At 40.0% G+C, this 14,247-nt stretch overlaps 1 protein-coding gene across 4 annotated transcripts in view; it reads right to left on the bottom strand.

Annotated features, from left to right (window-relative positions):
- GNAS (GNAS complex locus) overlaps window positions 1–14,247 on the bottom strand; it is an 812,652-nt gene that overhangs the window by 42,621 nt on the left and 755,784 nt on the right. For all 4 annotated transcript variants that reach the window (XM_085619449.1, XM_085619450.1, XM_085619451.1 and 1 more), the window contains 2 exons: window positions 6,660–6,733; window positions 261–319 (listed from right to left, as the gene is read on the bottom strand). In XM_085619449.1, the coding sequence (XP_085475575.1) occupies window positions 261–319; window positions 6,660–6,733 (133 nt within the window). The remainder of the gene's footprint in view (window positions 1–260; window positions 320–6,659; window positions 6,734–14,247) is intronic.

Genomic DNA, 14,247 nt, shown 5'->3' with positions numbered 1-14,247 from the left:
TGCAAATTTTTCTAAGCATAACAGAATTATAGGAGTTCAAAACAACAAAAAATTGCATCCTTTCAGAAGTTAGATTGACAGAAAAACCAACAACGTTCCTTATTTAAAGTTCTAGTGCATATAAATCAATTAAAAGTACTTGTTAGATAAAATTCTTATTCATTTGTATTTGAGAGAATATAATGACCAGTGATGAATACAAAAATATCTTGCATTCAATACCTAATCGAGGAATAAATGAAAATCACAAAAAAACTCACCGTTAAAACACTGTATCCACTTTCTGCGTTCATCTCGCTGACCTCCCACATCAAACATGCTAGAATAAAAATAAAAATGGGTTAGAGACCCTAATCTTGAAATGCTGGATGTTTAAAGACTTTGCACAATTCTCAAGCCACTGGCAGCCAAAACTAAGATTTTTGTGTGTGACCTATGCAAAAATGAGAGTTTAAAAATAAATAAAAGCTCTACTACCTCATTTGAGCCATTATATGGTGCTCAAGGCTTAAAGCACCTTTTACGGAATGTCCTCTTAACACATAATGTTGAAGTACTGCATTTATCGAGGAGTGTTAAAAGCCTACAAAATTGTAGTCCAGCAACGTCAATAATTAGCTAGAAGAAAACATTATTTACTGTCTGGTCAACATCCTCCATAGAGAATGGTAGACGAGGTCTCATTCAAGTCACATTATATTACTAGATTGGTTCTCACAGTTGCTAATGAGGATTTAACACTGCAATCAAATGAAAAGATAATGGCGTCTCTAAAATCTTCAAATCGACACCACACATTATTTTCTGAACTATACAAGTCATTTGTAGAAATATACAACATATACCTTCCTTCCAACTTTGGCAAACCATATCCATACATTTTCACACTATAATGAAAACACAAATTCCCCCCCCCCACAAAAAACGCATCCAGTCTCAAATAAGGATTAATAGTGTTGACATGATGAAACTGACTTACAAGTAATAATTCATATTATCAATGCAATACTCACCACTATGTAATTGAAACAGTTCCTAGGGACCCAAACCCAATTTGTATATATCCTGCAATCAACTGACATAATTGTCATTGTTAACCCCTATACAAATTGCACAATACACCCAGGCACTAGCTTACTGGTGTAAGTGACCTCTCAAACGATCCTCATTTACAAGGTCTCATCGTCATTTTAAATCATACAATAACAAATCTGTTCTGACCTTTAAAATAGTAATCAATTCCAGTGCTACTTAATGCCCAGTTAATGATGAGTCAGCATTTCACAATCAAGGATACTAAGAATGCAGGAAGAAAATGAACTGCTTCTTAGGCAACAAAAAAATGTAGCTAGGCAATCCCTAATGTAACTTGTTACCTAAAGTGGTACAAAGAAAAAGACATTGCAAACAATAGAAAACATTACTTATCTGTACCAAAACTTCTCTGTCAAGAGTATCCTTCCCAGATTCTTAATCCTTTCAAGGTACAGTCTGGTACCTCAACACACCTCAAATTCCAATTTTCCCAAAAAGTCTTAGCATACTCAAACATGTCTTTTCTTCCTTCACCTTATTTGTTTTAAAAATACTAATATAACAAATAATGAGCAAGGACAATTAGATTTAACACTACAGCAATCGGAGAAATGTGTGGTTGGGAAAAACTATCTTCGTTTCAAAAACTCCATTCCCGATGTCATTTTAATTCAGTTAATTTCTTCCAGCTCGGAATATGTAGTCTACCTTCGAACAGGCAAAACCCGGAATGAATCTGCAGAGGATAACATTTTTGGTAACTATTCCGTTTCAAGCACGGGATATGCATAGCCATAAACTTTTGACTCAACACCTTAATGTTGTTGGTATTAGTATAAATAAATACACTTCTGCAAGAAGCACGACCTATTTGAGAATACCTTTTTATATTCCAATCCAAACAGGCACGCCGACAGAAGTCAAGTACCAACAGCTGCATCGCTGTTTACCGTTATCAGACCATAAAATGTTACAAAACAAAGATGAGAAGTGATTACAACCTTCCCTCATGTAGTACTGGAGAGCCATTTTCACATGCAAGTATAGAGACCACTCCACTGCAGTTGATGGGATTTGAAATATGGTAAATTAATGGATTAATTTGCATAGAAGTTAGAAACCCCTTTATGCATAAAAAGGATACGTTCAAGCTCGACCTTATATACGTAAAAGACTCCTCATTTGGGAAAGTCTAAGTAAGGCTTAATCTTCATCTTCAGGTGGTAGATTTAGTAAATAAAAATGCCACAGTGCAGTTAAGTTTGCAGTTACACAAGGGCTCTAATGGCACCTTGATGAATTGAATTTTGACAACACTACACTTAACTCCCAAGCAGTTGTTGGAGTCTCAAAAGGACTACACATTCTTTCTAAGCCTTTCATAAAACAGCTAATCACTGATCCCTGAAAAGGTGAATTTTGTTAGCCAACTTTCACCATGTAGTAATTGCAAACAGGTGAACCAGAAGTGAACCATATTGTATGCTCTTCATCATCCAGATCCAGTAATAAGCCCTATTCTAGACAAGAAGAGGGAACAAGGCTCACTAGGGGGGGTTACAGCCAGAGACTTTGCACCATTAAAGAATGCTTTTGCATTTCATTTCATCGCAGGCTCTAGTGAAGGGTTTTCTGGTATCCTTAAAAACGTGCATACTATATTCAGAAGGGTCAAACGCCCATAATAAAGGACTTTATTTTGAGAAGTCAGTCTGTGCTAGTGGATGCTCTCTACACCACGGCAAATTTTGGTATGCATAAAAGTCTGATGGAAATGCTCTAAAGAGTTTCGCATTCTTTCGATAAGAACACTTGTCTAAACCTGGTAAGGGCTGCGAGGATCATTGCTGAACACGATTCTTGAATTTTCTCAACTCACCATGAGTGGGTTGAAAGCAAAACTGTACCAGAACGTCCTGCATCAGCTTACTGGCCCGTGCATCTCCAGTGACGCTGGCTATCGGTGCCTCAATGCCACAAGCAATTTGCGGCATCCTATTAATAGGTCTACAAAAAGTTCTCCCAAAGCTTTGAAAAGCTGACAAGCTTCCGCTGAATGCAGTTCCCAATCATAATCTCAGAGTGTAGCTAAAGAACCTTCTCGGTCGCTATGGATGGAATGCAGAGCTATTAAATACATCCCTTGGGTAAGTGCCACGTGCCACATCTGTGTTGAGCCTTCTGGGACAACACCATCAACCTTTTTACTCTCTGCTTTGTGATGCAATATATGATGTTTATAGTGTGTGTCATTCTGGATTTTGATGGATTTCCCCAGAAACTTTTGGGGAGCACCTGAAGAGCCAGCCTGGTACCTCTTACCCTAATGTCATTTATATGGTAGAGGCACTCCTGAGATTACCAATATACTTATGTAGAGACAACATTCAGATGCTGCCCACAACCACTGAGGGATGTCAGATGAGGGTCTGGAAAACCTAATGCCATATTTCCCATTTGATCAGGCTTACTACTTGTAAGAATTGCGTCATCCTAGTTCCCCAAGGATGTAGCCCTCTGGAACTGGAGTAACCCCTGACAAAATCTTATTTGTAGGCACAAATGAGGACCAGGAAAATGACCTGAAACCCAGCATAGAGGTCACACAGTAAATGAATGGATTAATTCACATAGAAATTAATCAACCATCTCAAACTCATCAGTAGCCGTAGGCTACCACAGTTACAATACCAGAACTTACTAACAAAAAACAGCCCTCCAGAGACGAAACAGACTAACAAATGAGGTCAGGAGTCACAAGTGCCAAACTATTCCATAGCAAACTGAAACCCACAATCATTAAGTGAAAGTAGACAATCAAAGACAATAAGTGTATGCCACAGTTGACACTTAGAAGGTAACCTTCAACTTAACATGTATGCCCCTCCTAGGAGACGCCAACTTCTACAAGATTAAAAGCCTAGTCAGGAAATTATGATATGTTACGCATTGGAACCATCAGAAAAGTAACCGAGACCAAAAGCTTGCAGACATGTAGCGTATAAGAGCATGAAGCGCAGGAATTCATATTTCCCACCACACTCAAACTGTATATGAAGATATTGCTTCAAACAAATTAATTTCTTTTATGATTCCCCAGAAACAATTTTGGATGGATACAAAGCAACACTGTGAGGCGATGCTGATGTAGGTTATTGAAGGACACTAGAAGACAAGAAAATAATTTCATTAAATATAACCACCCATCAGCATATACATTGCACCACAACCTAAAATTCTACTTTGAAAAAGGTGCTGCTGACCACAACCTCTGATCTATCCACTATATGCCATCTTTGTTGCAGACAAGGGGCACCTACAACCCTTCTCTCCTCTATCATATCGTTTTACCTCTCTCCTCTACCCAGTCTTTACCCACATTAATCTGTTCTTTCTTATACCCTTAGTGCTCCTCCACTGTCTACTGCATAATACCTCTAATTGTACCCTAGCACCTCTACCCCCATATTATGTTATAGCAGATCTTACCTATCTAAACCATAGCACATCTAACTACCTATACCTAGTTTCTATGCCTCTCTAAACCCTAGTACCATTATACCCTAAACACTACCCACCACATTATCCTAGTGCCTACTATACATTCTGTGAATGCTGCTAGGTCCACCTTAACCCAAGTACTTCCATCTACACCCTTGCAACTCTATAGTACATATTTTGGCAACTCCTACATACACCCCATTACCTTTACCCCTTGCGTCTACTACATTACTCAGTCACCTTGTTCCTTCATGATCATCTATTAATAACTTCTTGTACCCCATGACGCCTTTCTCTGTTTTAAGATTAAACTTTTCACATTTGTAGAGTTAATATGGATTCCCATTTTCTAGGAATTGATCAAAATGGAGTTTCACAAGCCAGGGGTCATATGGCTGGTGTGGTCCCATTTTATTTATCTACCAAATGAAGTGGGGCCATGTTGACCCAATATCTGACGAAGCTAAGTGGACAACCAAAAAAGCTATTGTCATCTCCCTGAGTATATGCACGACATATGATATTGAAACCATTTTCAGAAAAGTGATTTTCCTTATTCAGGTCTACAGGGAGCAACCCACTTCAACTTTAGCGAAGTTCCATGCATAACTTCACCATCATTCTGCCTCTAATGAATGTTTGCAGAAACAAACAAATTCGTTACATTTTGGTTTGCTTGGTTTAGAGTATCATTTGACCATTTATTTATTTTTTAATATTAAAATATTCTGCTTTGTTGTTTTAAGGTTGCATAAGGCTATATTCTTATCATTACATCAACAATAGCATTCATTAGCTGCAGCTGAACAGTTCAGTATATTTAATTAAAAAATGTTTTAAAAAGGACGAATTACAACTAATTAATGTCTAACATTTTAGCCTTTCACTCAAAGTATAAAGTGTTCTTATAAGTATGCCCAGTTTCTCTATGAACTAAGAATAATTCACCAGTTTAAAACTATACCAGTCTGTAGCATATAGTTATCTATCACTCTTGCAGCACATCCATGGGAAGTTTTATTACCATTTACAGTAGTGCGGTCTGTTTTGCCGAAAGGAAACGCTAAGGCCAAAACAAAAAAACTTTAAGCGATGTACAACTTGAGGAATAGTTGTGGCTAGCCACGCACAATTTACGACATTGTTCTAAGAAACCACCATCTCCACATACTTTTTATTTGCTCTGCTTCAACAAGCATGCACCTTCTTTAACTCAATGGCAATATCCAAAACGGACGTCAAAAAAGCTTTTCTTGTAGTGCAGTAGGCCTAATTTTGCTACACGCTGTCAATGCTCCATCAAAAAAATTACTTAACTAAGATACCTGAAGGGGTGTTTAAACACTTTACGCAGCAGTTCAGTATAAAGGAGAAGGAACATACCTCGTGGGAAACTCTTCTTTTGCATCATGTAGATATTGCTCTGCTCAACGCGAACACATACAAGTCATTACATAATGAACCCCTACCCAAATTATACACAATATATCTAATCAATCAGATTGGTACTTCAGGGGCTTCCAAATAGTGCTTTTAATGCTGCTTTGGTTTATGTATATTCATTTTTGTAGAATCAGATGATCAGAAATATTGAGGAGGCACCATTGTAAAATATTTTGCTCTAGGCTCAGACATGACAATTTGGAAAATGGCCAAACTTGACTGATGGTTAAAGCTAGTATTAAAGAGACTGATACAATTCACGCCTATGATTTCAGTGGAAATTCAACAAATTATCACTAGCAGAGGAAAACTTATCTTTGGTCTTATTTAATTAAATCCTTCCTGTTGCTGATTTTAGACCCACTAGAGCAGCTCAACGAGCAACATGGCCTTTCCAGGAGAGTCTAAAGAAATTGGATTTCTATTCCATTTTGTTTGACCTGGAACATGCCAATCAGATGCAATATTAACAATGATTGAGGATTGCTCTGTAATACATTTTGAAACTAGAGGAAACGCACAATATAAATGTCTTCCTTCCTATCAAACCATAGTTATGCCCCCTCCCAGAATTCGTATTTGGTATACAATTTTCATGCGCTCCCCTCTCTCTCACCAAACCTAAACAGTTAAAGCCATGTAGATGTTCCTTAAACAACTCAAGATACAGCTTTACTTACTGAAAATTAACTTTGTCAACTTGAAACTTGGTTTCAAAAATTCCAGATGTCAGAACTCTGCATCTCAGAAGGTCCTGAAAAAAAATAGAGAGAGAGAGAACACATTAGAATTTAAAATAAAGCACCTTTTCAGATTTTAAAAACACTATTTTCAAACAATTCTTCAATATGATTCCAGAACTCCAAACAAAAAAACAATATGTCTGGCTACAAAATATAGAATAAGAAGACAGAAAGAAGCAATACCATGGGTCCCGTTGACTTGCTTAGTAATTTGTTGTAAATGGGCACACATTTCCACTTATTACATTTATCTCATCAACTTGATTGAACAGCAAAGAATTCAAAGTTCAATTCAGACGACTATACTAGTAAGGAGAATCTAGTTTGACACAACCATACTACTCTCTACTGCTGGCACAGACCTTTTAGCTCTACGCTTTACTTACCATCCGTTCTAGATTCAATTCTCTAAATCTTGCAATTTCCAGACGCAATAAGAATCTTTAAAGCATTTGTCTGCTCACAAATAAAAGTGTGCAAACTAATTCCAATGCAAGATGAATACGCTGCATGCATCCCAGCAAGCATGAAGCTGTGCTTCTACTGCTCAGAAAAAATACTGTGAAGAAATCAAGATAATTGAAGGATATCTGGAGCTAAGTAGGCTAATATACCTCTAGTGGAAATCAAATGTGTGCATTCAAAGATTGAACCAAGCCTACTGTTACTTCAAATATACAGCTCACCTCAAAATTCTCTATCATTAAATGGTACTGAGGATATTTAGAAATTCCGAGGTTAAGAGCATCCCATGTCCTCACATTTTGCAATCTTTCAACCAAAACCCTTTTAATCCTAGTTCAGGGGTTTTTATTTTACATTTCTGATTTTACAAGGCTGATGTGAGGCAGAAGTTCGGTGTTCAGTTCCACAATACATTTTGAATAAGGGCTCAACCAAATCAAACTCGAACATTTCCTTGGTCCTCCAGTCACTGGGCATTCCATACAGAATGCAATACTATAGCGGCAGGCTTGCTATTCCTTTTTATGAACAAATAGATGATTACAGACTTCAAAGCGAGGTGGGTGTGTGATTGGAAAAAGAAAAGACACCCAATATCTCAGTTCTTTTTAAATTCCTTTTGCACACTACTTACTGATGGGGAAAGAGTGAAACTTCATCCGTCTCCTTCTCTTGAAAAGCAATGTAGGCATATTCGTAAAACACAAAGCTGGAATATTCTAGCATGCAATCACGGACCAAGATTTTAGGAGTGTTACCAAACAAGGAGAGTCCTATCAGTGTTTCTTCATTTCTAATTAGGGCTGGCATCAGTTAGATGGATGCTGTAAACAGAAATTATGATAATGGGCACCCGTGCCTTATTCCCCTAAGCACCCCTCATGCTATTTTATAGTCGTGATCTGTGGCCATAGGTGTCCTGTAGAGCAGCCTAATGCATGAAAATATTTTGTCCCCCAAAGCTTTTTCCCTCCAGTGCATGGAACAAATCTCTCTAGACAAGGGTGCCAAAAGCTTTCTTCAGGTGTATAAAAGTTACTGCTGGTTGGGACCACTTCAAGAACCGATTATTTAATAGCTGAATTATTTTTGCCATACATAAAACCGGACTAATCTGGCTGAAATAGATTGGGGAGGACCTCAGTTATTCACATTGCTAAGATTGTGACCAATATTTTGTAATCCTGTTTAAAATCGATAATGGCCCTCAGGGCTCATGTCCTATGGGTCTCTATTCCGTCTGGTAGCATGATAATCGGGGCTTCTTTTGGAAATCGTGGCAACGCTTCCCTATCTATTGCCAAGTACAGCTCCCATAGCCACAGCGCTGGCACCTTCGCCTGTGGAGTAAAACTCCACAGATAGCCCATCACTTCCGGTGGTTCTATCTCTGGATAATTCCTTAATCTAAAGATTTCCTCTAGCCCCAAGGGTAAATCAAGCGGAGGCGTTTGTTACTCATCTATCTGGTTTAGCGGGGCTTGCCAAATATATTTCTTAATCTGTGGCCTTTCCTGCTGCTGTATAGAGAGGTTTGTAGTATGCCATATAGTTTTTATTTAGGTCTGTTAGCATGCTGATGATCTGTCTGTATTGCAGACGACTGCTATCTGGGCGTGTGAAATTTCGCTACATATTAGATTGGCCAACATTCAACCGGCTATGTCCCCCTCATTGTGCTTCATGCCAATATACTCTCTGCAATTAGCTTTAGCCAGTCTATTCAAACATTCTAAGGAGTCTCTTCTAGGCTGTGGCAGTTGTGTTAGGCTGCCCGGGGTGGAGACTGACTCCAACCCCATACTTTTAATTTTATCTTCAAAGTTGTAGGTTGGTAGCTACAGTCAAGACCCCATACATCAGTGCCATGCACATTAGTTTGAGTAACTTTGAATGCCTTCCGAACTATGAGCGGGTTGCCCACTGAGCCCTCATTATCCGATAAGTACTGATCGCAGTCTTAATTGCTTCTCTATAGTGGACATCTTGCAGTGCCACCGTATACAGGCACCAGCTAGGTATAGCAGATATATCGAACTTCAATTGTATGATCGATTTAAGGGTTTTTTGATATGATAATGTTTTACTCAGATATTCGGAGGTCATTATACAATCACAACCTGTTGCACTGTTTAGTATGAGATTCGTTCGGGTGGGCAGAGTGTATATGTTCAAGTATTAGGAATAATCCCTGATCTGCAAAGGCATTCCACACCAAATATCACTAGGCCCCAATTCAACAACCACTCTTTCTGTTAGTGTTAGGTCTGAAGAGCAGTCATTCTAGGCAGCGGAGGGAGGTGAGCGGTTCAGTTCCACATCCACACAGTTAAAATCACTGTCCAGTGTTAGAATTTCTGGATTAAGGAGCAGAAACGCAGAACCTTTTTCAAAAAGCCAACTTGTGCAATTCCAAGGGCACAGACATTTGCCAATCTCAAAGGAGCCCCAACAAGCCTGCCCTCTACAACAGTATACCTGCCTGCCAAATCATTAATGCAGGTGATCAACACACTGGGTGTTCAGGGAGAAACCCTAATCAATGTACCTCTGTAATATGAGAAGCAGCTTGAGCAATATATCTGCCCACTCCATCGCTTCTTCAGCCTATCTCCGTCATCAGCAGTGTTTCTTAGAAATAACCCAATGCTCATGGAGCACAATAAGAAATAAGTATATATTTCATGTCTTTTTACTGGGCTGCCCAACCCTTTCACATTCCATGTTACAACATTATACATAGAGCAGTTCCAATTTGCTATTTGACATTCTTTGCGAGAAGGGGTGTCTCAAGAAGCACCCAAAACATAAGACACTATTACTGCAAATCTTTTTGTCCAACCCTAATGCGTACTGTGTTTCAAACTCATCTTCGACACCTGCTTCATATTGCGCAATCACCTGCATGACTAAGCAAAACTATTTCACAACTTCCACCCCATCCTCCTATGGCATAGGTACCCAACGTATACACCCATGTTAACAACCTTAAGGAAACATTTTACATAACAGATATCTCTATGGTCATCTAGTGGAAGACATTTGATGAGGAGGCGTGCCAGAAAGAGTCATCTGCCCAGGCTTAAAGCATAAATAAACACAATCACCCATCTCATGGAGAACAACAAACCAGTTACTGCTCTTTCTCGTCCTCTGCATATTATGACTAAGCAATTTAGGGTGGCGGCTCAGAGAGCAAAGAAGTTAAACCATGTCCTCTAAAGTGACAATAGGTACAGAATCCCCTCCATCTTCATCATCAGCACTCTGAGCCATGATCCTTGGGTTGATTTTTTTTCGGCTCTCAATTTTGGAGGAAATTAGTTTGAAAATAAAATTCGACTTGCAGACCATGTTCGAATTGCCTTTAAGAAATGCGTTTAAACTTCTGCAGAAATGTTTCACATAGAAAATGGCACATAGACCTAATGTGTGTCGATTTCATAACATGAAATAATCCTTATTAATACTGCAACTAGATATATATATTAACCATTCATTTGTAGAGGAAAGCGTGCTTACAAAAAGTTTATGAAATTTATTTAAAAAAATCACTAAGCGATTATTCTTAAATGTGCACTTTTAGTTAGGTTTCAAAGCCTTTTTCTGTCGACTATTGCTCACATCTTAATAGACATTTATTAGAATATTTTGTCTAGCGCCAGCAACTTGCTCAAGAATGTTCTCTCACCCAGTGTTAGGTCCACAGTATCGAGTGACTCCGGGCGATATGGGCCAAAGGTTCAGGCGACACACTCTTGGCCGTCTGTGACCTATTCAGATTGATATGAAAACCCAAAGCCTCACCAAATTCCCTCAGTTCCTCTAACGAGGTGGAAGGACATCTCTGGGATTATCAATGGCCACAATAACATCATCAGCAAACAACTTTAATGACTTACTCTTCTCTCCCAAAACGCACTCCAGTGATCCCTGACCTTCTCAGCAAAAGACTCCATATAGAGCGTGAACAGCGAAGGTGATAGGGGACGCCCCAGCCGTGTGCTCTGCCAAATGGGAAAAGGGGCAGAGCTTCTTCCATTAACTCTAACCGAGGCCTGCGGTTCCCCGTAAAGTTGTTCAGCACCCAGGCCCTAAATCTTTCTCCAAAGCCAAAATGCGTTAAAACCTCTGTCATACAAGGTCAGTGAGCGCAGTTGAATGCCTTCTCGGCATCAACGGAGAAGAGCATAACTTCCCTCTGAGATCGATGAGACTTTTCTATGAGGTTTAGGATTCTTTTTGTGTTATCAGCACATTGTCGCTGGGGGATAAAAGCCACTTGATCTGGGGCCACTAATCCAGGCATCAACAGGGAAAGACGACCTGCAAGATATTCATAAAGAGCTTAGCATCAACATTAAGCAATGAATTAAGCTTGTACAACCCACATTGCCGTGTATCCTTGCTAGGCATAGCGATAACTACAATCGAGGCATCTAACATTGAAGGCGGAATTGCGGCAGGGCTTGTACATGAGTTAAAGACCCTGGTGAGGAGGGGGGAGAACAGGGCGTCAAAAGTCTTATAAAACAGTGCTGAAAAGCCATCAGGGCCTGGGGATTTAAGGAGCTTCTGTCTCGAGGTAACAGTTATAACCTCTTCGATTCAAATCGGTTGTTCAAGTCCTGAGGCCTGGTCAGTCAGGCGAGTAATCTTTGCGTGACACAGATAGTGAGCTGGATTCCATGACTGTAGTTCGAGTGCCGTATAAAGGTCGGCATAGAATTAAATAGATACAAGATGCAACTGGCTTATACATTATGAAATATTTTAAGGATTTTAAGAAATTTGTGATCGGAGAGGTCACTATTCCTGTACGAAAAGGGGAGGAAGCACCTCCTGAGGGTACTCCAACATATATTATGACTACTAATCTAAAATAAAGGGAGAGAATTTCCAGAAAATGAGGGTGCCTAAGTTTTCTGCGATATGGGACAAAAAAATATCAGAATCCAGATCATTTGAAGGGAAAATTGTACGAGATGAAGCCACCACCACCTCGACCTATGCTTGCGAAAAAGTTGTTAGGAAGAAGGAGAAGGAAAAATATCAGAGAAGGACAGGAACAGCAATGCAAAATTATGGAAATGCTCTATGGGATGGATAACAGCGTGGATGGAGAAAAGGTATTGAAGAAACCAGATTATATCAGGTTCTTACATCAGAAAATACGAAAAAGGATAAGGACAAGGTAAAGCTAGAAGGGGATGAGTCAGATACTGATTCAGGAGATGAAATATTAGAACAGATGCAGTCTTCCCGACCACACCACCCAAAAAATATACTGACCCTGGAGAGAAGTGCTAGTGCTAGTCAGACAATTGCTCCAGTGGAATCAGATCCACTTCCAAACGAACGACTCTTACAAATCTTAAAGATTGCCCCACGAGTTGTGAGAAACCCAATAGTTGAGGTTCCCAGCAATATCGATCCAGTTATACCACGAGTGGTTCTTACTACAACACACCAACTTGAGAGTATATCAGAGGTCTTTATGACACCAGTTGTTGGAAATGTACCGACAACCCAAAATACACAGCTAGTTCTGTGGAGACCCCCACACAATTTGCAGGCTCTAGTAGTTGGAGGAGGAGCGCTAATCTTTACAACTCCCTTGGCTCCAAATGAGTTAATTGGCAATGAGGATGGAGGTTTACCAGCATGGCTTAAAGAGATTACTACAGAGAAATAAGGGAAGAGGTTTTACGGGGGAAGACATTAGGCTTAGGACAGGTGTAGAACTTGTCCGAGTTAATTTGAAGCCACATGCTATTCTCCTGAGAAGACCATCCTATCATTTGCCCCCTGAAACCATCGCAGGAACACAACCAGTGATTGAAGATATGCTTCAGAAAGGCATACTAAGGGAGTTAACTGGAAGCCTATGTAACTCGCCCATAATGGGTTTGCAAAAGCCGAATGGCAAGTATAGGTTTGTTCAGGACCAGAGGCGGATCAATGAAATAATGCTGCCTTGTTTTCCCGTAGTGTCAAATTCCACTACAGTACTTTTCCAAATTACTTGTACTACAGAATGGTTTACAGTTACTGATTTGCTCCAGGCTTTCTTTTCAGTGCCCTGGCACAAATATAGCCAGTACTACTTCTCCTTTATCTTCCAGCAGAAGGCATTCACGTGGTGTCGCTTTCCTCAAGGATATACAGAGTCCCCCTATATTCAATCAGATCTTAAACACGACACCACTGCATTATTGAACCACTTGGCAGAAAATTCACACAAAGTGCCTCCAGGTATACAGCGGAACTCTCAAAAAGAAGTTCAATATCTGTGACATATAATTGTTAAAGGAATCAGGAAGGTGTCACCAGAAAGAGAGTGGAAGCCATCTTGCAGATGGATCCATCACAAACAGAGAGAGAGTTCAGGATGTTTCTGGGAATGGTTGGTCACTGTACACAGTGGATACCGAACTTTTCAATGATCGCAAAGCCCCTACTGAGACTGACCCATCAAGATGTCTCTGACCCGCTCCCTTGGGACAAATAATGCACCAAAGCTTTCCTAGAGCTGAAAGAGAAATGTCACGCCACAGCTCTAGGAATGCCAGATTATACAAAAGTTTACTCTGTTTTGCAGCGCAAGAGATGGGTGCACACTCCCAGTTTTGACACAGAAGCATGGAGAAGCCGAAGACCTGTGGCTTATTTTTCTACCACACTTGATCCTGTAGCGGCAGGACTCTCCGGCTGTTTGAAGGCAGTAGTCGTGGTGAGTGCTAGTTTGGAAAAGAGTGAGTACATAGTAATGAGGAACAAGTTACTTACCTTCGGTAATGATATATCTGTAAGAGACAGATTAGTTATAGATTCCTTACCTTAGAATTACCCCCAGGAGTCAGACTGGATCCGGAGAATTTTTTCATCAGCAGTAACCCTGCACGTCAAAAGGTGGCAGTCGGCTCCGCATTCGTCGTTGGCGTCGTGGTCGCCGGGATGACGTCGCGGTAGCTACTTAGACGCCGCCCTCGCGCGCCCGTGTCAATTCTTTACACGACATTCCACACCGGAAGGGCAGAGCCATGCAAGACATTGACCA

The sequence above is a fragment of the Triturus cristatus genome, chromosome 7, assembly GCF_964204655.1.
Source record: "Triturus cristatus chromosome 7, aTriCri1.1, whole genome shotgun sequence".
NCBI classification, from domain to species: Eukaryota; Metazoa; Chordata; class Amphibia; order Caudata; family Salamandridae; genus Triturus; species Triturus cristatus.
The sequence above is the reverse complement of the archived record's forward strand: the minus strand, read 5'-3'. Positions and strand labels throughout refer to the sequence as shown.